The sequence below is a fragment of the Hyperolius riggenbachi genome, chromosome 9 (genome assembly GCF_040937935.1).
Source record: "Hyperolius riggenbachi isolate aHypRig1 chromosome 9, aHypRig1.pri, whole genome shotgun sequence".
In the NCBI taxonomy this organism is placed as follows: Eukaryota; Metazoa; Chordata; class Amphibia; order Anura; family Hyperoliidae; genus Hyperolius; species Hyperolius riggenbachi.
The window spans coordinates 218,575,282-218,599,339 of NC_090654.1; the positions used below are offsets into that span (position 1 = coordinate 218,575,282).

At 43.8% G+C, this 24,058-nt stretch overlaps 1 protein-coding gene across 3 annotated transcripts in view; it reads right to left on the reverse strand.

The window, feature by feature from the left end:
* Positions 1–4,613: 4,613 nt before the first annotated feature.
* CAPN3 (calpain 3) overlaps positions 4,614–24,058 on the reverse strand; it is a 196,813-nt gene continuing 177,368 nt past the window's right edge. For all 3 annotated transcript variants that reach the window (XM_068254017.1, XM_068254016.1, XM_068254015.1), the window contains 6 exons: positions 18,211–18,275; positions 13,914–13,982; positions 12,056–12,134; positions 9,592–9,708; positions 6,729–6,787; positions 4,614–5,214 (listed from right to left, as the gene is read on the reverse strand). In XM_068254017.1, the coding sequence (XP_068110118.1) occupies positions 5,188–5,214; positions 6,729–6,787; positions 9,592–9,708; positions 12,056–12,134; positions 13,914–13,982; positions 18,211–18,275 (416 nt within the window). In that variant the 3' untranslated portion in view covers positions 4,614–5,187. The remainder of the gene's footprint in view (positions 5,215–6,728; positions 6,788–9,591; positions 9,709–12,055; positions 12,135–13,913; positions 13,983–18,210; positions 18,276–24,058) is intronic.

Genomic DNA, 24,058 nt, shown 5'->3' on the forward strand with positions numbered 1-24,058 from the left:
CTCTAATACTATTAGCCATAGCCCCTGAACAAGCATGCAGCAGATCAGGTGTTTCAGTGGTTCAGACTTATAAGTCTGATCTGACAAGACTAGCTGCATGCTTGTTTCTGGTTTTAATAAGATACTACTGCAGAGAAATAGACCAGCAGGGCTGCCAGGCAACTGGTATTGATTAAAAGGAAATAAACATGACAGCCTCCATATACCTCTCTCTTCAGTTCCCCTTTAAAGCAGACCTGTATTCAGAACGTCCTTTCTGCTCTAAAAGATATGCAACAGCATAATAACCTTTAAAGAAAACATATCTTTATTACAGCTGATACAAATCCTTTAATAAATCTGCAGTGTGTCTACTGCCTGCTTTTATGGATAGTTAATATCCTGTGTTTAGAAATTAGCTGCTCTGCCGAGGCAGCCAGCTGACTTAGCTGAGAGATCAAATTACACTTGTGATCAGTCAAAGATGAGGGGGGGGGGGGGGTTAGACAGGCTAAACTCATTAAATACATACAGGGTGCATTTCTCTGTTTTCCTTCTGTCCTGTGCAAGAGTTCAGGCCCACTTTAATGCTTTTGTTATGAAGGGGGGAGGAGGGACAATGGATCGGCACTTGATTTCTCAAGTTCATCATGGTTCGGATAACTGACGACTATTAGTCTTTATTGTATCGGAAATGTTCAAATAACCACACCAACATCACATCAGCGGTACAAGGATTATCTATTTTCTGTTTATTAGTACTCTAGCAATTTTCACTTTTACATAGAAAAATTGAGCATTCAATTCTGAAATGTCACTCCTCTCCAACTGCTAAATGCCAAACAACACACTAAAAGTATCACATTCATAAAACAGAAGGAACGGACAGATTGGGGAGTAAATCCTATTACCATGCGAGATGATGGCTGTCTCATATCTGCTTTAACAAAGCACACCCTGCTTTCAACCATAAATTTAAAAAAAATTATGAGTTAATTTACCACTAAACTAAACTTGGATTTTATTCTTGGACTAATAAGGGCACTTTTATGTTTAGAGGGAATCTAAAGTGAGAAGCATACGGTATATTCATACCACCAGGCTGCCATATTTATTTTAAACAAAACCAGCTGACTGGCATGCTGCTGAACTCTTTGGCCGTTGTAGTGTCTGAAAACACACACCTGAAACAAGCATGTGGCTTATCCAATCAGATTTTGGTCAGAGACCCGATCTGCATGCTTGTTCAGTGTCTGTGGCTTAGAGGGATATGGTGGCTGCCATATTTTTTTTTTTCCTTTTAAGGAATACCAGTTGCCTGGCTATCCTGCTTCTAATACTTTTAGCCATAGACCCTGAACAAGCACATGGAGGTCAGGGGTTTCTGACATTATTGTCAGATCTTAAAAGATAAGCCACATTCTGGTGTTAACTACCTAACGACCGCGTCACGCCAATGGGCATGACCGCTGCGGCAGCCCCAGGACCGCCTAACGCCAGTTGGCGTCAAGTCCTGGAGCTGCAATTTCCCAGGGAACGGCCACACGCATGCGCGATCGTTCCCTGCCTCTGCTCCGTGATTAGCCTGCTATCCGCCGATCGCGGCTAGCAGACTATTTGTAAACGAAAGGGGAAAGAAATCCCCTTTGTTTACATCAGTACGAGATCGGCAATCCCCGGCCTCTGATTGGCTGGGGATCGCCGTCCTCTCATAGGCTGATGGCTATGTAAGGCGAAGAACAGGACAGATCGCCGTCCTGTTCAAACCCTGAGGTGGAGGGGAGGGAGGAAGGAGAGGGAGGGGGATGGCGGCACTGAGAGCCTCTATGAGGCAAAAAAAAAAAAAAAAAGTGGAAAAGCGATTGGACACCTTTGGCGGCATGTTCCCTTAGGGACAAAAAAAGGAGGTGAGTATGATCGCCATACTCCTTAGCTGGGCTGTGCAGGAGGCTGAAAAGCCTGCACAGCTCAGTGAACCAAAAAAGGGCTGGTCGTTAGGGGGGGTTTAGCACTGTAGTCAGTACTGCTGCGAAGTAAATCAGCAGGGCTGCCAGGCAACTGGTATTGTTTAAAAGGAAGTAAATATGGCAGTCTCCATATTCTTCTCATTTCAGTTGCCCTTTAAAGTATTGAGGCAGAGGTTCATCAGGACTGAAAGGCAATTTGTATTGTTTAAAAGAAAATGAATATGTCGGTCTCTACATTCCTCTAATTTTAGGTGTGCTTTAAAGGGATACTGTAGGGGGGTCGGGGGAAAATGAGTTGAAGTTACCCGGGGCTTCTAATGGCCCCCCACAGACATCCTGTGCCCGCGCAGCCACTCACCGATGCTCCGGCCCCGCCTCCAGTTCACTTCTGGAATTTCGGACATTAAAGTCAGAAAACCACTGCGCCTGCATTGCTGTGTCCTCGCTCACGCTGATGGCACCAGGAGCATACTGCGCAGACCAAAGACCATAATGGGCTTGTGCAATAGTCTCCTGGTGACATCAGCGGGAGCGAGGATGCAGCTGCGCAGGCACAGTGGTTTTCAGACTTTAAGGTCTGAAATTCCAGAAGTGAACCGGAGGCGGGGCCGGAGCATCGGTGAGTGGCTCCGTGAGTACAGGATGTCTGCGGGGGGCCATTAGAAGCCCTGGGTAAATTCAACTCATTTTCCCCCGACCCCCCTACAGTATCCCTTTAAGTGATTTATTATATGAATTGATTTGTAACTTCTAGCAGCTAGCCTGCACTTGACAACTGCAGTATGATTTTAGTACACTTGTAGTTTGCAGTGTGTTTGCACAGGAGTTCCTCTCCACCGGCCCTTATGCTGGCCTTTCTAGGATCAGTAAACAGAATGTAATTTAAATACTAAACAGAGTTTTATAAATCATTAGCTACATTACTTATACTGGGGGCGTACATGTAAAAATGCTGCTGGCAAATTTGGTAGCAGGGTGAAGCTGAAAGACAGCTCACCCTGCTCTTGCTAAAATGCCTGGGTGACCTCAAAAACTATTCCCCCACTGAGTTGTAGCAATTCGGGGTGGGGACATATAATTTGGGCTCTGGCAATTGCCTGTGGCCACATTTTTTTTTGCTAATTTGTGTTCTGGCTATTGCCTGCATCCAAATTAGCCACTGAGTACTGCTACAGCTGTAAATCACATTACAGGCTATAGTGGTGCCCAAATGATTGGCGCAGTGCTGTGTCTAATTTAACGGTTTCGTACTGGTGGCCTGTTAGCTCAAGTGTAATTCTATGGCGGTGTTTCTTTCATTACTGTAAACACCTGAACACCAAAATCATTTATAAATGGTCTAGTGCTCAACATGTCCTTATTTAAGGCATATTGGTGAGATTGTTTGTCAAGGAGCACACCACTCGATTGTACAACCTGAACACCAAAGCCTGGAGGTGCAGAAGCTGATAGTGCTGTGAGGATCTGTGTCCTCATGCTCATTTATGGTTGGCATACAGTTGTGGGAAAGGGGAGGTGCCCTTCAACTATGCAGTAGGCCAGGTTGTATATGGTTCAATTGGCTGCCAAGAAGTTCATTATAATCAGTTTACATACAGATATTTCAGTGCGTGAGTAGAGTTCCACTTTTAAGACTTTCATTCTTTAACAAGGGTTGCGTTTTGCTGTCAGAATACTTAATCTGTTCTATAAGTGATGCCACCTTAGCAATATTGTAAAACCATTTTTAGGATGAGGCATCATGTTTTCTCAAACCTTCAGAGACCTTCCTTAAAGCATACCTGACCCAAGCAAAGCTACCTGAGGTAAGCACAGAGATATGTTCATGCTGGATCCACATACCTCAGTGCATTGCCTGTTCCTTTCCTCGTTCCCCCAGGTCCCCGTAATCACTTCTTGAAGAATATGATTTTTGGCTAAAGTCAAATTTTCAGACAGGAAGAAGCAGGCTTGCTGCAATGTTCCCTCCTATCGCCTTCCCAGGCCCTCCCTTTAAGGGAAGTGAATGGGGCTGGGTAGAGGAGGTAATGGCATGGTTATAAAAGGGAATATTGCCACAAACCTGTCTCTCTCTGTCTGAAAACATGACTTTAGGCTACTTGCACACCAAGACGTTGCGTTAGGTGCTACGTTAAGGTCGCATAACGTGCACCTAACGCAACGTATGGTGGTGCGGGAGAGGACGGTAGAGTGAGCCGCGTTAGGCGGCTCTATCCGTATAAGGTCACCTAGAGTGGCGCTGATTGGCCGACGGTACCACGTGATGCGGAGCGAGACACTCCGCATCACGTGGTCCCGCCGGCCAATCAGCGCCAGTGCAGTGAATATTAAGTAGCCATGTGCGCGGCTACTGTAGCTGCATCTCCCCGCCTCCTCTCCGCCCCCCACTGAGCATGTGCAAACAGTCTAACGCGGCTATAGCCGCTCTAACGCCGTAGCATGCTGCACTTTCGGCAGAACGTGCAGCGTTACATGTAACACAACGTGGGCTGTGTGAACAGCCCACTTGTGTTACATTGCTGTGCGTTGGGGGAGCGTTACAGGCTCAACGTCTTAGTGTGTAAGCAGCCTTAGCCAAAAGTCAGATTTTTCAAGGCGTGATTACAGCGACCAGGAGAACGAGGAGAGGAGCAGACAATGCACTGAGGTATGTGGATCCTGCATGGACATACCTCAATGATTTCCTTAGATATCTTTTTTCCCGGGGTCTGGTGTCCTTTAACTGTTATGCCTTTCTATATGTCTTACAGCAAGTGGCAACTAATCGACATAGACTACTGAATTCCTTCTATCTAAAGGCATTTCCATCGCTTGCTAAATCCATTGGCTTGCACCTGCTGTCCTGCAACCCTTACTTATCCTGCGGATATATATTTCACCTTCACATCTGCTGCAGAGGCCTCTCCTCAGAGTTACTCACAAAGAGAGTGCTTTCCAGTCTTGGTAAACATTAATACAGATCAGTGACTATAGTCAGGGGAAATTATCATATCCTTTGCTCCAACTACAGGAGGAAGCCAAAAAAGATAACGAGTAAAGGGTGCAGGAGGGCTATCACACTCCATGCAGTAACTAATACCCCTCAGAACACTTCTGTTTGAGGAAGTAATATATTGTGAAAAGTATATGTAAGATCTATGAGGTAAAAAGGTGTTGCTATGTGCAACAGAGATCCTGAGTCGGTCCTTGTATGGGAGTGGATGACAGACAGGAGCTGAGGTCAGTGTAGCCCATGGTGACTTTAGGCATACATGGTGAGCTGCAACCACTGGAATATAAAAAAAAAGTTAATTTGATTTTACTGAGCTTTTCATATATTTGTTGTACAAAAAGCATTTGAAAGGATAGGAGTACTGTACATTCTAAAATCTTGTGCAAGAGGTATATTCCTTTTAGGGAGAAACATAGCATGGTCTCACAGCGCATCGGCTCCAATCTGCTGAGGAGTACAGGAGTTCCCTATTTTATTCTCTTTAATAGTGAATGGCAGGCAGAATTGGATTAGTGACGACGCACAGTAAAGGTGGCCAATCGACCAAAAGACAGATCTCTCTAATCGGAAATCTTGGTGTGATTTGCCTTCTTAAAATAGAAGGTATTTGCGATAATTCAGCTTTTAGTGAACATCTGTAGTTACCCACAATGCACCGCTACTGAACATGCAAATGATCTCTTTATGCCTCTGAAACCAGGCTAGCATCCAGAACTGCTGGTGTATAGAACACCTATAGCTTTAAATTTTACAGAGCCACATCAACCCCACATGTAGACAGCCTGTTTCAGACTTTTTTGTCCTCCTTAGTACATGGCAGGGATTGATATGGCTCTATGGGATAGGACTTGGACCAGTACAACAGAGTAACCAAGCAGCTCGGGGTGACCCAAACCACTAGGAAGGTATAGGGGACTAAAAGAGACTGAAAAGCCCTCCTACTAAAAACACGATATAGGCATACTATACACCAGCGGTTCTGGGTGTAAGCCTGACTTCAGGGGCAAAAAGATAATTTGCATATTCGGTAGTGGTGCATTGTGGGTAACTGCAAATGTTCACAGCTGAATTATCGCAAGTACCTTCTGTTTTAAGAAGGTAAATCACACCAAGCATTGCTTTTTAGTAGGAGGGCTTTTTGGAATCTTTTAGTCCCCTATACTTTCCCAGTGGTTTGGGTTACCCTGAGCTGCTTGGATACTCTCTAATTGTAAAGAGATCTATTGGCCGCAATAAACTGCACACCGATTGCTGATTGATTGTGGCATGAAATCTGTTAGGAGTCAGCCTAGTGAAGTTGCTTCACCGCCCTCGGCCACGTCCCCCTGAAATGTAGATGCAAAGCCCACCCCAACGTGTTAATACTTTCTTCCGCCATTTCCGCACTCTTCCTCATTCGCGCCCAAGTGGTTGCTGGAGTATTGAACGTGGGGACGCAAATTAGGAGGACTAGTCCAGTTCTCAATATCGCACGCCATTACCACCACGCACCTGATCAAGCATGCTGGCCTGAGATTTTCCAGCAAGATCGATGCAAACAACCTATTTGAGCCCAAAATTGGTTGAATTGTCAAACGGACACGCTTTTGGCAGCACCGATTTTCATCAGATTTGATCATTATTAAATCTGATGATCGATCAGCCACCAAGTCTACAGATCTATGGCCACCCTGTCACAGAGTTGTGATGTAAAGAAATGGTCAGTTGCATTGCACAGTGTGAACGAGCCCTGACAAACACATAGTACAGATAAGATAACTTTGCACATCTCAATATCGTTGTCTATTTACCTCCAGTACATTGAGCTTGATAATCCCATCCCCATCCTTGTCAAATGCATGGAAAGCTCCTGTGAAAAATAAATAAATGTTACATTAAAAAATACACCTGAACCTCAAAAATCAACAGAAATTGAACTTGAAAGCCAACCTTCAGAGAACGTTCCTATAAGACATCAGTAAAAATAATAGTGTACATGAAATTCCTGGTTGCCACACCCTGCTCATGCCCATTGCCCAGCATCTGTAATATGACCAACTCTTATGCTGGAAATACACCATATGTTTTTACCCCCGATAGATGGGTTTGATCGAGTGGAAAAACGTATTGTGTGTACCCAGCATTAGTTATACTGGTGCTTGATGTCTATCTAAAAGGTATGCTGAGAAGAGTTGATAATCGCATATCTCCTTTGATGGGCTGTTGTTGAGCAATGCAGACCCAAAGAGTAGACATAAAGGTACTGTACATACAGGTACAGTGGGCCTTATTACAATTCACCATTCCTCCTGAGTTTTCTCCTAGGCGATGTTTTCATAACTTATCAATAAAATGCTTTCAAGCCATCAGCAAGCAAAAAAATACTCCAAATATTTTTCAGTTGCAGAGTGCCAACTAAGTATTTTACACAGAAGATAATAAATGACCTCCTAGGAAAAAAGTTAGAAAAAGTGAATTGAATAAAGGCCCTTTGTCTCTTAATTGCACATTATACAGCCTGGTGCAATGTTTCATTTTAAGTATTGCTACGGACAAGGTCTAACTACAAACTATGGTGCCCCCTTGCAAAACTTTGGAGCTGCCCCCAGTGATCACACCCCTTTCCTTCTCTCCACTTAGGGAAGCCCATGGCCTGGGACGCATCTGCCAGGTGTCATATATCAACCGTGGCCAAGATGATCCCCTTCAACAACAGTGCAGTCACCTTGACTCCCTCCACCCATAGCAAATGTGGCCACAACACCTGATCTGAAGGGTGAGGCAGACTACAGCCCTGTGCCCCCCTAGACCACAGATGCTGCTCCCCCAGTAGTCACTCCTGTGGCTACAACATACAGTATTTGTGCTGCAAAAATTCCTGTAAAAATGTATAAAACAACTTGACCCAATATTGTTTGGCAGCATGGATGGAGTTAAATACAGAAAAGCCATGTACAGTAGAGTCTAATTTATCCAGCACAGGTGGGGATTGTCTGATGTTGGATAATGTGTGCTTGCAGGTTGTTTGAGAAGTCAAGCAACCGGCCTGAAATATAACCATACCCTACCCCCTGAAAGTACTTATGAATCCTCCTGGCGCCATCCTTTTCACTTCTTGCAGGTTTCAGCTGCACGGCCCTGATGCGTCATGTGACCCGATGCGGGTCAGGTGACACTCAGGGTAACCACACGAGGACTTCACAAAGCAGCTGGGAAGTGCAAGAAGTGAAAAGGGCGGCACCCCGAGGATTCATGAGTAGTTTCTACTGCACACTGCTGTGTAAAGTCAGTTAAGAATGCACCATTGTGTCCTACCAGGCATGCCGGTTAGTCGAGACTGCCAGATGCCTGAATTCCGGTTAATGGGGACTCTACTGTATAGTCACCAAATTAGCAGCATTTGCTGTCTCCATTATACTGAATTGATGGCATACCAGCTTTCAGTGCACGTCTGGTTTGTAGCTTTCAGCTGGTTTGTCAAGCCAATTGTCCATAGGCTCCAACAGAAGTCGTTGGATCCAAGTTTTAACTGCTCTTTCAGTTTCTGGCTCTTTGCTGATTAAGATAGTCAACTCCTGTTGACTATCTCAATCAGCAAAAAGCCAGAAACTGATACAGCAGTTGGAGCTTGGATCCAACAACTAGTGCACAGGTGTTGCATTCCAGTCCTCTAGGGCCATATCCATGCCAGTGGTTAAGATGGACAAAGAAATTAAGAAATGTGTTCTACTTGGTGAACTACACCTTTCCTGGTTAAGTCCCATCAACCAATTTGAGCTGTGCCAAAAATGTGTGAGGCCCTCGACCATTGAGGACTGAAGTTTGACATTCCTGAGCTAGTGTATGCCTGCTATGTACTGTACATAGACAGATCTCAAGACTAATGGGCAGGAAGATATCTGCCCATCCTCAGATGCATCACTTCAAGCACCAGCAACCATCATGCAGCTTGTCAGAGAAGAACACAAGTGCATGCATGCTACTTTGATCTGTGAACAGAAGGAAGAGCTGAGGCCTTGTTCATGTTAAAATGTTTTTAGCTTGTTTACTTCTCTTAGGGCGAATGTGGATGGACCAGCTACTGCAATCAGTGCCTAAAACCACTGCATTGTTTTGTAATAACTGAGCTGCCTGTGTCAGCTTGTCACTAACTACGGTAGTCCAAATTTTTATAGACAAGAAAGTGTATAATGCAATTACACATACCGCCCAACTTTTTGAGATGAGAAAAAGGGACACTTAAGCCACACCCCTGCCACACCCCTGGCCACGCCCTCGCCACACCTCTAGTCACGCATACCATAACGATTTCATAAGAAACATATGTTGTTTTATAATTCAAACCCCACTGGTCCTTTCTATCCTGGTTCATTTTCCTTCATAGTAACATTTTAAAATTAGTAATATATCAATTTAAAGGATGGGAATAAAGTTTAGAGTCAATGGAAACATTTTTAGTAGAGAAATATATATATTTACATAGGAAGAGGGACAAAATCCTGAAAGAGGGACAAATGAGGAGGGAAGAGGGACAGAGCTCCCAAAAAGGGACTGTCCCTCCGAAAAAGGGACAGTTGGGAGTTATGCAATTACAGCATATGATACAGAGATAATTAGTATCAGGTAAAATAATTATCTGCACTGGAAGCTAAGATGAGAGGGCAAGTAACTTACTGAACATTCCTTCCAGACGCACAAAGCAGCAGATGAAGCTGTCAAAGTCGATGTTCATATGCTTGTTGGCATAGCGCATCGTGATGATGTCATACAGCTGGTTATTCAGATGGAACCCTAGATGGGGAATTGCATCATTAAAAAATCAGTGTTTATCTGATGAATATGGATGTTGAGAAAAAAAAAACATACTAGACACAGGCAAGATAAGCACTTTACTTTCATTGTATGCAGTAGTTATAGACTGTTTACCACTTAAATGGTGTCTTAAAAATGACACCTACCCACTCCTCAAGTGACACCTACCCACACACACACAAAGACAAACACTAGGGAGGGAATGACCAAGTCCCGGGTACCACCAAAAAATATTAATGCTGAAATATTAAATACTGATCAATTCAGGTTGAGAACTACAATTGTTGAAAATTGCAGAATCCCCCATATGTTTCTGTCTTAGTTAGCTTTATTTCATGTGTGTAAGATGCCTTCCTCTGCTTGTATGCCTCCAGTTTCTACTTCCAGAGTTGATGAAGCAAGTGTGGGCATCTTCAGGTAATACAGTTAACTATAGATGTCTAAGCTGTTGTCTATATATCACTGGCTTCTCCAGTTCATGTTCTATGTTACTCTGTGACCTCTAATGAATCCTCTCTCTTCCTCTATTAATCATTCATCTGCTCATTTCTAACATCAGACACTCTCCTGCCAATTACTGTTATTTGTCACTCATCTGCCCAGTCCAGTGACATAGCTACAGAGCCAAAGGTTCCAGTGCAGCTTTTACATACACAACCCTCCACCAAGCACTATATATATATATATATAGATATATATAGATATATATAGATATATAGATATATATATTCACTATACCAAAGCCTGCTTTCAAAGAACAGCTGCAGTGTGAGAGATGTAAGCTGAACTGATGTGATATGATGAGATACGCATTGGTACAGCTAGTCGTGGTCCTACTAAGAAATTGTATAAAGTTTCTTACTGTTTTCCTGTATAGCAAGTGGCAAAAATATCTCTGTTATATGTGCAAATGAGGCAAACAGAATGTTGAATTTAATGCCATGTCTTCAAAAGTAATGAAAGGCAAAACACTTTCTTCTGGCTGAGGAAACATTGCTGATAATATTTTGGTGCTGAAAAGGTCAAAGGGTCATTACTTCTGTTTGTTTTGCAGCTGAATGAAGCACTTTTTACCATGGTCTTAAAGCGCGCTTCTATTGACCAGTAAAATTTACTGTATCCTTTAATAGTTATAACATTTGCTTTAGATAACAATTAGTGTGACTGGAGCCCAGTATCATCCAAGCTCCGGCATGTAGCCCTGCCCCCTTGAAGAAAAGGGCCTTGACCTTTTATCTCCAGGGCTGTAGATAAAGGAAAGGCTGTTGACATTTTCTTCAAAGGGATGGGGCTACATGCCAAAGCCCAGCTGATACAGGGCTCCGGTGATATTTGCATCAAATGCAGTTTGCAGCCTCTTATAACGTGCCCCATTAGAGGATCGAGTAGCTTTTACTGGACACCAGAGGCATGCTTTAAACATTATAATCTAAAACTTCAAATAAAAATTAAGAGATTCTGTTCTTTGTTACTAATTATCTTTTTGCCGGTAGTACTATGCATACAATTAATTAACTCATCTGTATAGTTTCAGTTCGCGTTTTCATAATTTTGTCAGTGATTAATGCTATTCAGAGAACAGATAAAGGTGATCATTACCATTATGGATTCATAGATAGGCCCTCAAGAACATCTGCATCCTTTGTTGCTATGCCACTGCATCTGCCCAATTCTTCTATTAGCCATGCTCAATGGCCCATTTTGTCTATTTACTCACTTTCCCATTTATCCAATTATTAACCACCACAAGGTTCCCATTCCCCAGTATTTCCTCTCTAAACTTTTCTGTCTCAAATTGTCTTGATCTTTTTCTAGTCCCACCTTATTAGGGCACATACTGGTCTCCTGCATGCAATTACTCCCCCGGTCTTTAATTCATAACCATTTTTACACCTCCCTTCCTCATATTTTGTGATTTACACCAAACTCTCTTAGTCCTCCTACTCCCACCTGTCTTCCAGGGGCATAGCAATAGGGGGTGCAGAGGTTGCGACCGCATCGGGGCCCTTGGGCTAGAGGGGCCCCGTAGGGCCCTCCCTGAACTTCAGTATTAGCTCTCTATTGATCCTGTGCTCACAATAATGACTTCTGTAGATACTTTGAATAGTGGTAATCATTAACAAACTGCTCCCCATCCCCTTCTTCCACCTCTGACACTGTAGTTGTCATTGGCAGGTTTTGGTGCGCCGTATCAATTCTTATGTATAGAGTGCTTGGGGGGCCCCAATCTAAAACTTGCATCGGGGCCCACAGCTCCTAAGCTTCGTCACTGCTGTCTTCCATTATCCATTAGAGTCACTTTCTCTAACTCATGACAAAATATTACCTGCTTCATTGACAGCATTCCGCATTTCATAACTGTTAATAGTTCCCGACTTGTCTGCATCATATTTGATAAATATTTTCTAGGGAAGAAAATAAATATTACAAGTCTAGATTAGAATATATAACACTGCCTAATTCAGTAGGCCACATGCAATACAACCTGAAAGCAGAGATAATCAATTTTTTGTACATAATATCTCCTATAGGAGAAGGCTTGATTTTATCATGTGATCAGTTTCTAAGCCCTGACTGGAGGCTCACAATAGCATATCCCAGCTACTTCCTGCGTAGGCGACAATAGAAAGCAAAAGTGACACATGATAACATGATTGCAACCAGGCATTCAGAGACTTATGAACTGATCACATGATCAAACTGATGATCACATGCTTTTCCATGGTTTCTCCTACAGAAAAAAAATCACGTAGGTGATACTAATCCTGTCTAGACATGAGTAATAATTTGTTCAAGGTGAATTTTTGACAGAAAGAGTACTACCTCCATGTAGTGTAAGGGCCAACATATTTTGAATACTATGAACAGAATGTGTAGGCAAACTCTCATGCTACATAGGGGTGGTAAGATTGGCCAATAGGAATGGCCCTGTCTACTGTAGTAGGAGAACTTACGGAAACGCATGTGATCAGTTTAATCAGCTGATAGATTTGTAAGGTTCTGCTTTGCTGTGATGACTTCCTGGTTTCATGCATGATCATAACCAGCAAGTCAAAGCCTTTACAAATCTATCAGCTGATCAAACTGATCACATGCTTCTTTGTGAGTTCTTTTAGGCAGGGCCATCCCTACTGACCCATCTTACCACCTCGACGTAATATGAGAGCTTGCTACACAATCTGCTCATGGTATTCAAAATACATAGGCCCTCATACTGCATGGGGTGGTAAAAATGGCCCCTCTTTGGTCAATCAAAATTCGATATGTGTACACACAATGTGTACACACCCTAAAAATGCCTAAGTGGTCTTATTGTCCAGAGCTTCCCAACCCTGTCCTCAAATCCCACCAACAGTACATGTTTTGCAGGAAACTGAAAATATATACTGAACATATTCACAGGTGAATATTCACTAGTGTATTGTATGGGCTCTAAAATGGGGTTCCGATATAGTTATCAGCGCATCTGCTTTCTCACTGCATTATCTGAGCAATATGAGTCAGGCACATTATAAAAACCACTCTCAGAGCCACTGCTAGGTCCAGTTAGTAATAAGGGGTGCTTAAATTGTTCTAAATCTGAATGCCAGATGGGCTTTACATTCGTTTCAGGATAGGAGTATGGTAGGCTCTGTCTCACAAGAAGCCAATCACAGCACTCTAGATATTCGGCTCCCATCAGGCTTTTGCAATTTAACAGCAATTTTAATCCGTTGCAGTAAGGGGTCCGCACTTCTATGCTGTCCACAATTTTTCCATATAGCGCCTATGGTTGAAACGTATTCCGTTTGTTCTCCTGCCAGACCACAGCGAACTGTCTGAGCAGACACTACACTGTCCGCTCTCATTAGTGGTTAGTGGATTTGTTCAAATGGGAATTCAGCCTAACAAGCAGATGAACACATGTGATGTGCAAGAAAAAAACGATGTGTGGGATTCTAGCATGACGGAACTAAGAACTCTCCTGTAGGTTTCCACTAAATGTTGACTTTAGTCTGTAGAAACAAAGCAACACTGGCACATTCATTAATGGTGTTCAAAGTCCAGTAATCTATACCAGGCAATTCCATTTCATATTACCAGAATTAAATGTAAGATGGTTTGTGTTTGGTTGACTGAGTTACTGTGCTTTTACAATAGTAAGCTGCCATATTTACCAACACATCTGCAGTCTATGCCTTTACCTGCCACTCCTTGATTTTTTTCCAGAGGTGCTGAAACTCCTGCAGGTTCAGCCGGCCACATCCATCAGTCTGTGCAGAGTGGGGGTCAGGGATTCAACTTATTATTTTGTATGGAAGTGATTTCTCGTACTGAAGGGCTGACTCAATAAATGCAAAGAATGCATTTGTTGCTGAAAATACTAGTTCATTTATTATAAATCTTAGCAAAAATACATAATAAATGAACAACTCAGTATGATGTTTTCTCCTGCACAGTTTATAAAAGTATTAGTGCTACATCTTAACCACTTAAGTACCAGTGGTCTCTGCCCCTTTAAGGACCAGAGACTGCTGGTACAGAAAAGGTTGAATCCCGACAAATCGCCGCACGTAACCGCCGTCACCACCACATGTCGAGAACCTGGGCCACCCACCTTGCCATCTCTATGACGGCAGAGTTCCTGTGAGCCGGCCAGGAGCTGCTTTCATTGGCTCCTGGCCTTGTCTTTCAATGTAAGCCAATGAGAGTTGAACTCTGCAGTCATAAAGAGTTCAGAGCCGAGTGAGCTGTGGCGGAAGAAGGAGGGGATTCAGTAGTGAGATCGGTGGGAGCGTCGAAAACGGCAGATGCGTGCATCAGTGAGGAATTGAACTCCACGCCCTGGCAGCCAGATAGCCATCAAAACAGGGCGTAGATTTCAAAGAGCAAGGTCCAGTAGTAGTTAAAGAGGAACTGTAGTGAAAATAACTTAATTGATAAAAGTGCTTTTTTTTTTTTTTTTACAATATTCATTCATAAACAATTTATAAAAGAAAATAAACTGATTTTCACCACATTTCTCCCAAAACGTTTTCACAAGTTGCTAGTAACTAACTAGTAACTAGCTATTATTGTATACAAACCATTTATAGCATTTTATAAGTGTTTTCACACATAGCTACAGTCTAAAAATGATTCAAACATGATTATTACCTCATAATTTTTATAAAGGATACCCGAACTGACATGTGACATGATGAGATAGACATGTGTATGTACAGTGCCTAGCACACAAATAACTATGCTGTGTTCTATTTTTTCTTATTCTGCCTGAAAGAGTTAAATATCAGATATATAAGTGGCTGACTCAGTCCTGACTCAGACAGGAAGTGACTACAATGTGACCCTTACTGATAAGAAATTCCAACTATAAAACACTTTCCTAGCAGAAAATGGCTTCTGAGAGCAAGAAAGAGGTAAAAAGGGGAATTTCTTATCAGTGAGGGTCACACTGTAGTCACTTCCTGTCTGAGTCAGGACTGAGCCAGCCACTTACATACCTGATATTTAACACTTTCAGGCAAAGAAAGAAAATAAGGAACACAGCATAGTTATTTGTGCGCTAGGCACTGTACATACACATGTCTAGCTCATTATGCCACAAGTCAGTTCGGGTATCCTTTAAGCAAAAGCTGAACTGCTTTAAAGTGTTGAAATTGTTAAATTACTTTATTCTTTATACTTTATATAAATATATTTTTCTTTAATTATAAACCATAAAAGTACCGTAGACGTTCCATATATTTTAGAATTAGTCCTTGAAGATACATAATTGTGTTAATTTTTAAGCAAAAAGCAAACTGCCATAAAGCGTTAAGATTGTTAAAATACTTTATGTTGTCTTTTATCTTTTTCTTTAATTATAAAGCATAAAAGTCTATTTTCTACAGTATATACTGTATTTTAGTTTAGTCCTTGAAGATACATACTTGTGTAAGATTTTTAAACACAGTTATGATCTGTAAGTTATTTGGTATTAATGAAATTTGTTATACTGCTTATTAGTATTTAATTTAAAATATACTTTGTATGACACATTTTAATGGAAATTACTATTTGGTTGATATTTGGAAATATTTGCTTATTTAATACATTTCTTTAGCTAATTGATTATTTAAAGCACGTTCCAGCACACATTTCACTAAATGATGTATTTATGTATGCTCTATATGGAATTGATGTATTGGAGAAATGTTTACAACACAGAAATACTTTTTCCTTAATTATGATTTTTATATTTAATCCAATCCAAACATTTATATAGCGCTTTTCTCCTGTCTGACTCAAAGCACTCAAGGGCTGCAGCCACTGGGACGCGCTCAAGAGGCCACCCTGCAGTGTTAGGGAGTCTTGCCTTGAACTCCTTACTGAATAGGTACTGACCCTAGCCAGGATTCAAACCCTGGTCTCCCATGTCAAAGGTGGTGCCATTAACCAGTACACTATCCAGCCATAATTATGGAACAATTATATGGTAGATCACTATATTATGAGTTTTGGTTTGTTATTAGACTTTGTACTTGGAGAAGCCAGCTGCAACTGTGAAAGAGATTATAAAGCCATTTTCCACCAATATCTACCCTATGTGGTCCTTCTGGAGGTAAGCATCCCTCCAAACACGAATCTTTTATTCCTTTCATTATTTTATCATTTTGGGTGCCTCTTTTTGCCTACGTTTGTTCCAGTCTGCAGACACTTCCACTCATAGTCTGGACATGAATGTGGGTAAAGGGCAGCTCAGCAGCTTTTTGAGGACAAAAAGAAACTCTTTCAGGGCAAGGGGTTATGGAGGAAATGTGTTTTTGTTAGGCAAGTATGAATAGTTCTCCCCAGGATCTATGTGTTTTTGTTTTTGTGTCCACAAAGGAGGCACCTCACTCTTTCCCACTTCTTGTGCCTTCACCCTTCTGTTGGAGGGGTGCCTCCCCCATTTGATCCCTGGTGGCTTCGACCACCCATTAGGTCAATAGTTGTTTTTTGTTACAAGAGTGCGACCACTTCCAGCTGTGTCTGGAAACCCGAGTGGGGTCGGGTTTGTACATTTCCACCTGCTTTCAGTGGTTGGTTACCCTTCTGCAACCCACCTTTGTGAGTATTTCTTACTTACCATCTTTTTATTACTGATCACTGTGAAGTACTGCACCATTTGGGCTCCCGTTGTCTCTGTGTTTTTTCCCTTTGTACGGTGTTTTTATCACACCAAACAGTCACACTTGCTAACTAAGGCCAGTAAGCAGTATGAGCATAGGTCTACCTTAACCACTTAAGGACCATAGGTTTACACCCCCCTAATGACCAGGCTAGTTTTTACTATTCAGTGCTCTGCAGCTTTAACAGCTCGCTGCAGAGCCATACAACTGAGCACACAAATGGATCCCTCCTCCACTTTTCTGCCCACCAACACAACTTTCTGTTGGTGGGTTCTGATTGCTGCTGCAGGGCTTTGTTTTTTTTAATTAATTTTTTTATTTCTTTCTTTATTTTAATAAAAACATTTAATTTTTTTTATTTTCACCCTCCGCCCCTCTCTCCCTCCCCCCAAAAGCCAATCAGCATGATCGTCTCTCATAGGCATTAGCCTATGAGAGCGATCCTTTGTTTTTCCCCTCCAGGGTTCAGCCGAGTGACATGGCTGTCCCCAGTACAGAGCTGCAGTAGTTTGCAGCTCTGTACAATGTAAATAGACATCGTTTAACAGTCAGCTAGCTGTGATAGCAGACTGTTGACCAAGCGGAGCACCGTCACTCAAGCGGGGATGTGCGCGCATTAGCGCGCTCGATCCCCACTAATCTCCTCCCAAAGGAATTGATGCCTTTCGGCATTAGGCGGTCCTGGGGGAGCAACCTTGTGGCTGCCAATTGCCATTAGGCGGTTGTAAGGTGGTTAAAGCAGTTATCCCTAAAATGTTAGACTTGCATTACCCCTGACACTTTTCAGACAGTTATATCAGGTGGGACATTATAGGGCTGAGGACCTTTGTGCAAAATTGCCTTGTGGGAGATTGCGCTCAATCTGGTGACAGCTATTGCAGCGCTTGGAGTTTCCAGGTGGAAAAGTGCTATAAAAATATTATTATTATTATTATTAATAGCAGATACCATAGAAAGCATGGTAAAAAGGGACTGTGAGGGTTCCAAAGGACATTCTGGGAAAATAGGGGCATCAATTTTGGCACTTTACAGAGTCTGTATGTTCTCCCCGTGTCTGCGTGGGTTTCCTTCAGGTACTCTGGTCTCCTTCCACATTCCAGAAACATACAAATAACTTAACTGACTTCCCCCTAAATTGTCCCTAGACTATGATGGACATATGACTATGGTAGGGATTAGATTGTGAGCTCCTCTGGGGCATAGTGAGTGGCAAGACTATATTTGTACTGTAAAAGTGTAAAACAAAACTGGGGAAGATGCCGGCTCTATATAAACACTAAATAATAATAATGGGGTACTCGGACACAGCACTCCTAGTTTTCATGTCAGATTAATTGAACAAGGATACATCCATAAGAGCAATCATACTGCGGCATGACTCCAGTGTGAATCCTTCAGTCTTGAGGTTTTTGTCTAAAAAGGAAAAAAAAAACAGCATTGTAAATGCACATTTTACAGAAACAACACCACACCCTGGGGGGCTTGAGAAAGGGCACCAGCCCGAAACAGCGGACCGTAGCTCCCACACAGCTATGTTTTATTGTTTTACATGATAACTTAATACATTTTAAGTCACTTAACAGGAGGTGGAATGGATTTATTCATTGGCTGAAGTTCCTGAGGTACCAATGAAGTCATCTCTGTACACTCCACCCTATCGTTGGGTAGCCGAAAGAGTGCGGCTCCACAGACAATTTTGATCCAGAGGTTACTACAGCCAAAGAGACCAGTAGGATGCCCGTTAACTGATATTGTTTGAAAGGAAATAAATATGAACGTCTCCATATCCCTCACAGTTCAGGTGTCCTTTAAAGCCTAACCATATCAATAAATGAACAAGACAAACTCTGAAAGCAATTTAACTGAACTGAAGCTGTGCACCTCTCCATACAGCCTTGAGACCTATGTACCTGTTATTTCCTGTTAGGAGAGATGGGGTTCACTTCGACCCCGTTCACACTTGCGTTTTGCCATGCAAACGGACCGGATCCTGATCGGATCCTGATTGGATCAGGACCTGATCCGGATCGGAACCGTACGGTTCCGATCCGGATCCGGTCCGTTTGCATCAGGCATGCATCAGGCTGCCATCCGGATCCGTGGGCAAAAAATAGCGAAATTTTAAATAAAAAAATGTTGGGATCAGCAGAAGGTGCACCTGGTGCACCTGTAGAATCAGGTTCCTCCGCTGTAGGCCTCACCTCCACCTCCGACATTCTGCCAAACAGCTCCAGCACGTCTGTCACTGCTGCTCCACTCCAGACATGCTTGGCCCATGTGTCCCCATCTGAAATGGCCGCTTGGATACGCATAGGAAGTGGGGTAGAACGTCAGGTGTTTGTAGGCAGTGTGTTCTGGGCCTTCCATTTCCCATTGGTTTCTGTGTTCCGGATGGTGCTGTCAGGCTCAGGTCCGGCTCTGGTCCAGGTGCGTGGGCCGTAGATCCAGGCCCAAAAAATAGCGCATGTTGTAAAAGTGTCCGGAGTCCGGATCCGGTCCGGCTCCGTACTGTATGGAACGGACACGTGTGAACATCCGCATAGCCTTTGCATTGCTATGCGGAACGTACGTTCCGTTTGTACAGTATACGGTCCGGATCCGGCCCGGCGAATCCGAACAGGGAACGCTAATGTGAACCGGAGAGAGAAAAAGGAACAATCAAGAGCCTCCAATAGTGTATTATTGTAGATCAGTTGATATAAAGAGTAAATAATAGTAAATTATACTCACAAGTGTGGGTTGCCGAGATTAGGCAACCACTTGTATCACAGACGGGGAGATTAGACCTGTCCCCGCTCAGGTTAAGAAGTCGCTCTCTGTGGAGAAGAAAAGGGTGTCCACACCAATCCACCAGGTGGATAATAGCGTAAATGAAAAAAACAGAGGCGCCAATAGAATAAAAATAGTGCCAATTTAAAAACCATAAAATGGCGGGTGGCAATGGTGGACTTGCCAACCCTACAAGCAACAAAGGACCACTTTGTATGGTAAAACAAATTTAATCAATTTAGTACTCCAAAAAAAACAGTTTGCAACGCGTTTCACGGGACACAAGCCCGCTTCCTCAGGCAAAAACAATTACAAGCAGGAGCAACTGAAAACAGAGAAAAAAACATACACCAAAAAATCCATAAAAATTCATAAAAATTGGATAACAAACAAACAAAAATCAATATCAAAATCAATCAACATGATCGCACATGGATAATGGTAGTCTCCATCCCAAAAAAATCCCCGTTGAAGTCCCCATCAACAGTATGTAATTGGTCAATATGGTGTAAGGAAACGCGGAAATGCCGCCGTCTCTCAAGGTGAGGCGGCTGTTTCCGCGTCCAGCATGGCGTCACAACGCGGAAAAAACGCTGCATGCCGCATAGGCAGTGCGGCGGAATCCGCATCAGAGGCGGCCCCCGCACTAGATACATTGCATGACAGTACTGGTGTGGCTGGGACTGATAGTCCACCAAGATTCAGACTTACACGCGCGCGAGCAGAAAGGCAGAGTTTAAATAACAGTTAGAAGGGTGTCGGCTGACCAGCTGGGTCAGCTGACAAATTCCACTGCTCTCATTGGACCAGCAATTAGGGAGGTCCTGGAAAGGTCCTAGAGTATATATACTGCTGGTTGTTCACTTGCTCTTTGTCTGGCGTGCGATCACATACGTGGGAGCACCCAGATCCGTAGTCAGATCCTGAAGTGTGCCGGGACCAGCTGGAGCTGTAATCCTACACTTAGCTAGATATTTGATAGCTAAAGTACTAGTTTGATTGTGATTATATGTTATGACTTTTGCCTGCCTCGACTATCCTCCTGAACTCTGACCTTGTACCTCGATATTTCTGATACTCTGTTGCCGAACCTCGGCTCGTTCCAAGACTCTGTTTCTGCCTCCTGATTTTGTACCCCGATATATCTGATACCCCGTTGCCGAACCCTGCCTGTACTTTGACTCCGCCTTTGCCTACTGTATTTGTACTTTATCTGTCCGTGTGTGTACGACCTGGCTTGTCTGACCTCGAGAACCGACCTCACGATTGGAGGCGGTTCCCAGTCCTGTTAGTGACACTTCTTCCTGAGTGTCACTCTCGGACTTTCCTTCCTACTGTCAGTCTGACTCCTCCCGTCTTGGAGAGCTCAGGTCTGCAGAAGGAATACGTGCAGTTCTCCTTGCTGCACTGAGGCCTAGGCCTCCTAGTGTTACTGTTACACCAAAACACTACACTCTACTCAGGCGAACAGAGGTTAGTTTGTATATCGGATTATCGGTGAGACTGCAGATCACTTATAATCTGGTATATATCTGTATTTCCGGCGATACTGCAGATCACCGGTAAATCAGATACTCTCTGCGCCCACCGATCGTTACAGAACGCCAGACCCAAATACAAAATGGACGCAAACACTGATTGTCTGGGTGTACTTGCCGCTTCGGTGGACAACATCAATCAAGTACTGGGCACCCACATAACTCTTATTGATGCCCTATCAGGGTCTGTACAAACCCTCCAGACATCAGTGAATCATGTGCGATCCTCTCCTAGCTCTGACATACGTATGCCTGTCCCTGAAAGCTTTTCCGGCCACAGATCTGACTTCCGGAATTTTAGGAGTAGAGTATTTTCCTATTTTGAGTTGAGACCCCAATCTTCGGGTACTGAGACCCAGAGGGTCACGTTTATTAAAACTTTGTTGTCCGGCGACTCCCAGTCATGGGCATATAGCCTGCCCACCGGAGACAAAGCGCTTACCTCTGTAGAGGAATTCTTTAAGGCTATGGCGGTAATTTACGACGATCCAGACCTTGCCTCGACTTCTGAGCGGAAGCTCAAGCTATTGCGTCAAGGCGAAGGTCCGGTCGAAGATTACGCGGCCGAGTTTAGGAGGTGGTCAGTTACGGCCAGGTGGGACACTCATGCCCTGTTAGATTGTTTCTTGTCAGGGCTGTCCGATGAGGTCTCTGACATGATGTTAAGTCAGCCCGAACCCAGAACAGTCGATGAGGCCATCTCAGCGGCCATCCGGATCGACCGCAGGCTGGGCTACCAAAGGCAGACCAGGGGTAGTTCCCGTGTCAGAGGGGTGTCTTACGCCACAGCCCCAGTGATTCCACCTCCTACTGTTTCGTCTTCTCCGGTCTTGCTTCCATCCGAGCCAATACAGATTGGTCGGTCAAAATTGACCCAGGTGGAGCGAGACGGAGAATGACCGAACAGCTGTGTCTATATTGCGCTGAAGGGGGGCATATAGTACGAAACTGCCCTAATAAGCCGGGAAAACGCTACCGCCTGGGAGTGGTAGGGGGTAACACCCTGGGCGTCCGACTTTTACCCTTAGAAGAAAAACGGTTGCTTCTTCCCTGCACCATTACGTGGGAAGATAAAACCGAGGTCACGGAAGCCTTTATCGATTCAGGCTCCGCGGCAAATTTTATGGATTTTGAGTTTGCTAAGAAATTGGGTATCCCACTCACACCTGTACAACCACCCATCCAGGTTACGGCAGTGGATGACTCTCCTCTGCAAGGGAGTCACCCACTGTCTCAGACACCAGAGGTGGGAGTCACCATAGGGGTTCTGCACTGGGAAAAATTACAATTCTTTGTGTTGCATATGTCTACTTCCACCATTATACTCGGCATGCCATGGTTGCACCTTCATTCTCCGCACATCGATTGGGCCACCGGCCAACTGGTTTCTTGGTCAGCACGCTGCTTTCAGCAATGTTTAGGGAAGGTGACACTGGGCCAAACCAGGGTTCATGTACAAGGGGTACCTGAGCAATATTTAGAATATTCTGATGTGTTCTGTCCCAAGGCAGCAGACAAATTACCCCCACATCGCTCTTTTGATTGCCCCATAGATATCCGTTCTGGTTGTATGCCTCCTCGGGGTCATCTGTACAATTTATCTGGGCCAGAAAAGTTGGCCATGCAAGAATATATCCGTGAGAATTTAGCCAAGGGTTTCATTCGTCCGTCCCGATCGCCTGCTGGAGCAGGTTTCTTTTTCGTTAAAAAGAAAGACGGGGGCCTGCGGCCCTGTATCGATTACCGGGGACTGAATAAAATCACGGTAAAGAACCGATATCCGTTACCCCTGATAGACGATTTATTTACGCAGGTCACAGACGCCAAGATCTTCTCAAAACTGGATTTACGGGGCGCGTACAACCTGGTACGCATAAGAAAGGGTGATGAGTGGAAAACGGCCTTTAACACGCCAGACGGGCATTACGAGTACCTAGTGATGCCCTTTGGGTTATGTAATGCCCCGGCCGTTTTCCAGGAACTCATCAACGAGGTCTTCAGAGAGGTGTTGGGGAGATTCGTGCTGGTCTATCTAGACGATATACTTGTTTTCTCCAACAACCTCTCTGAGCACAGAACGCATGTGAAATTTGTACTCAGCAAACTAAGACAAAACTCGTTATACGCTAAACTTGAGAAATGTATTTTCGAAGTAACATCTGTCGCCTTTCTGGGTTACATTATTTCCACCACGGGCCTGTGTATGGATCCCGCCAAAGTCTCTGCTGTGTTAGAGTGGCCCCAACCCGTGGGGTTAAAATCTTTACAGCGGTTCTTAGGCTTTGCGAACTATTACAGAAGGTTCATAAAGGGGTATTCCACGGTCATTTCACCCCTCACCAGTCTTACAAAAAAAGGGGCAGATACTAACCACTGGACTCCAGAAGCTCTACGAGCATTCTCCACTCTGAAAGACTTGTTTTGCTCAGCACCCATTCTGAGGCACGTTGACACTTCTTACCCCTTTATTGTTGAGGTGGACGCCTCAGAGGTCGGGGTAGGGGCTGTGCTGTCTCAGCGATCAGGGTTGCAGGGAAGATTACATCCCTGTGCCTATTTCTCTCGTAGGTTCTCTCCGGCAGAGAGAAACTACGATATAGGCAACAGAGAGCTCCTTGCCATTAAACTTGCCTTTGAGGAGTGGCGTCATTGGCTGGAAGGAGCAGAGCATATGATTACGGTATACACCGATCACAAAAACCTGGAATACATCGAGGGGGCTAAGAGGTTAAGTCCCCGTCAGGCTCGATGGTCGTTATTTTTTTCGAGGTTCAGGTTCCTGATTACATACACCCCGGGCAGCAAGAACGTTAAGGCAGATGCTCTGTCCAGATGCTTTGAGCCAGAGACAGCCGAGCCTCCTGCCCCAGAGTCCATTATCCCACAGAG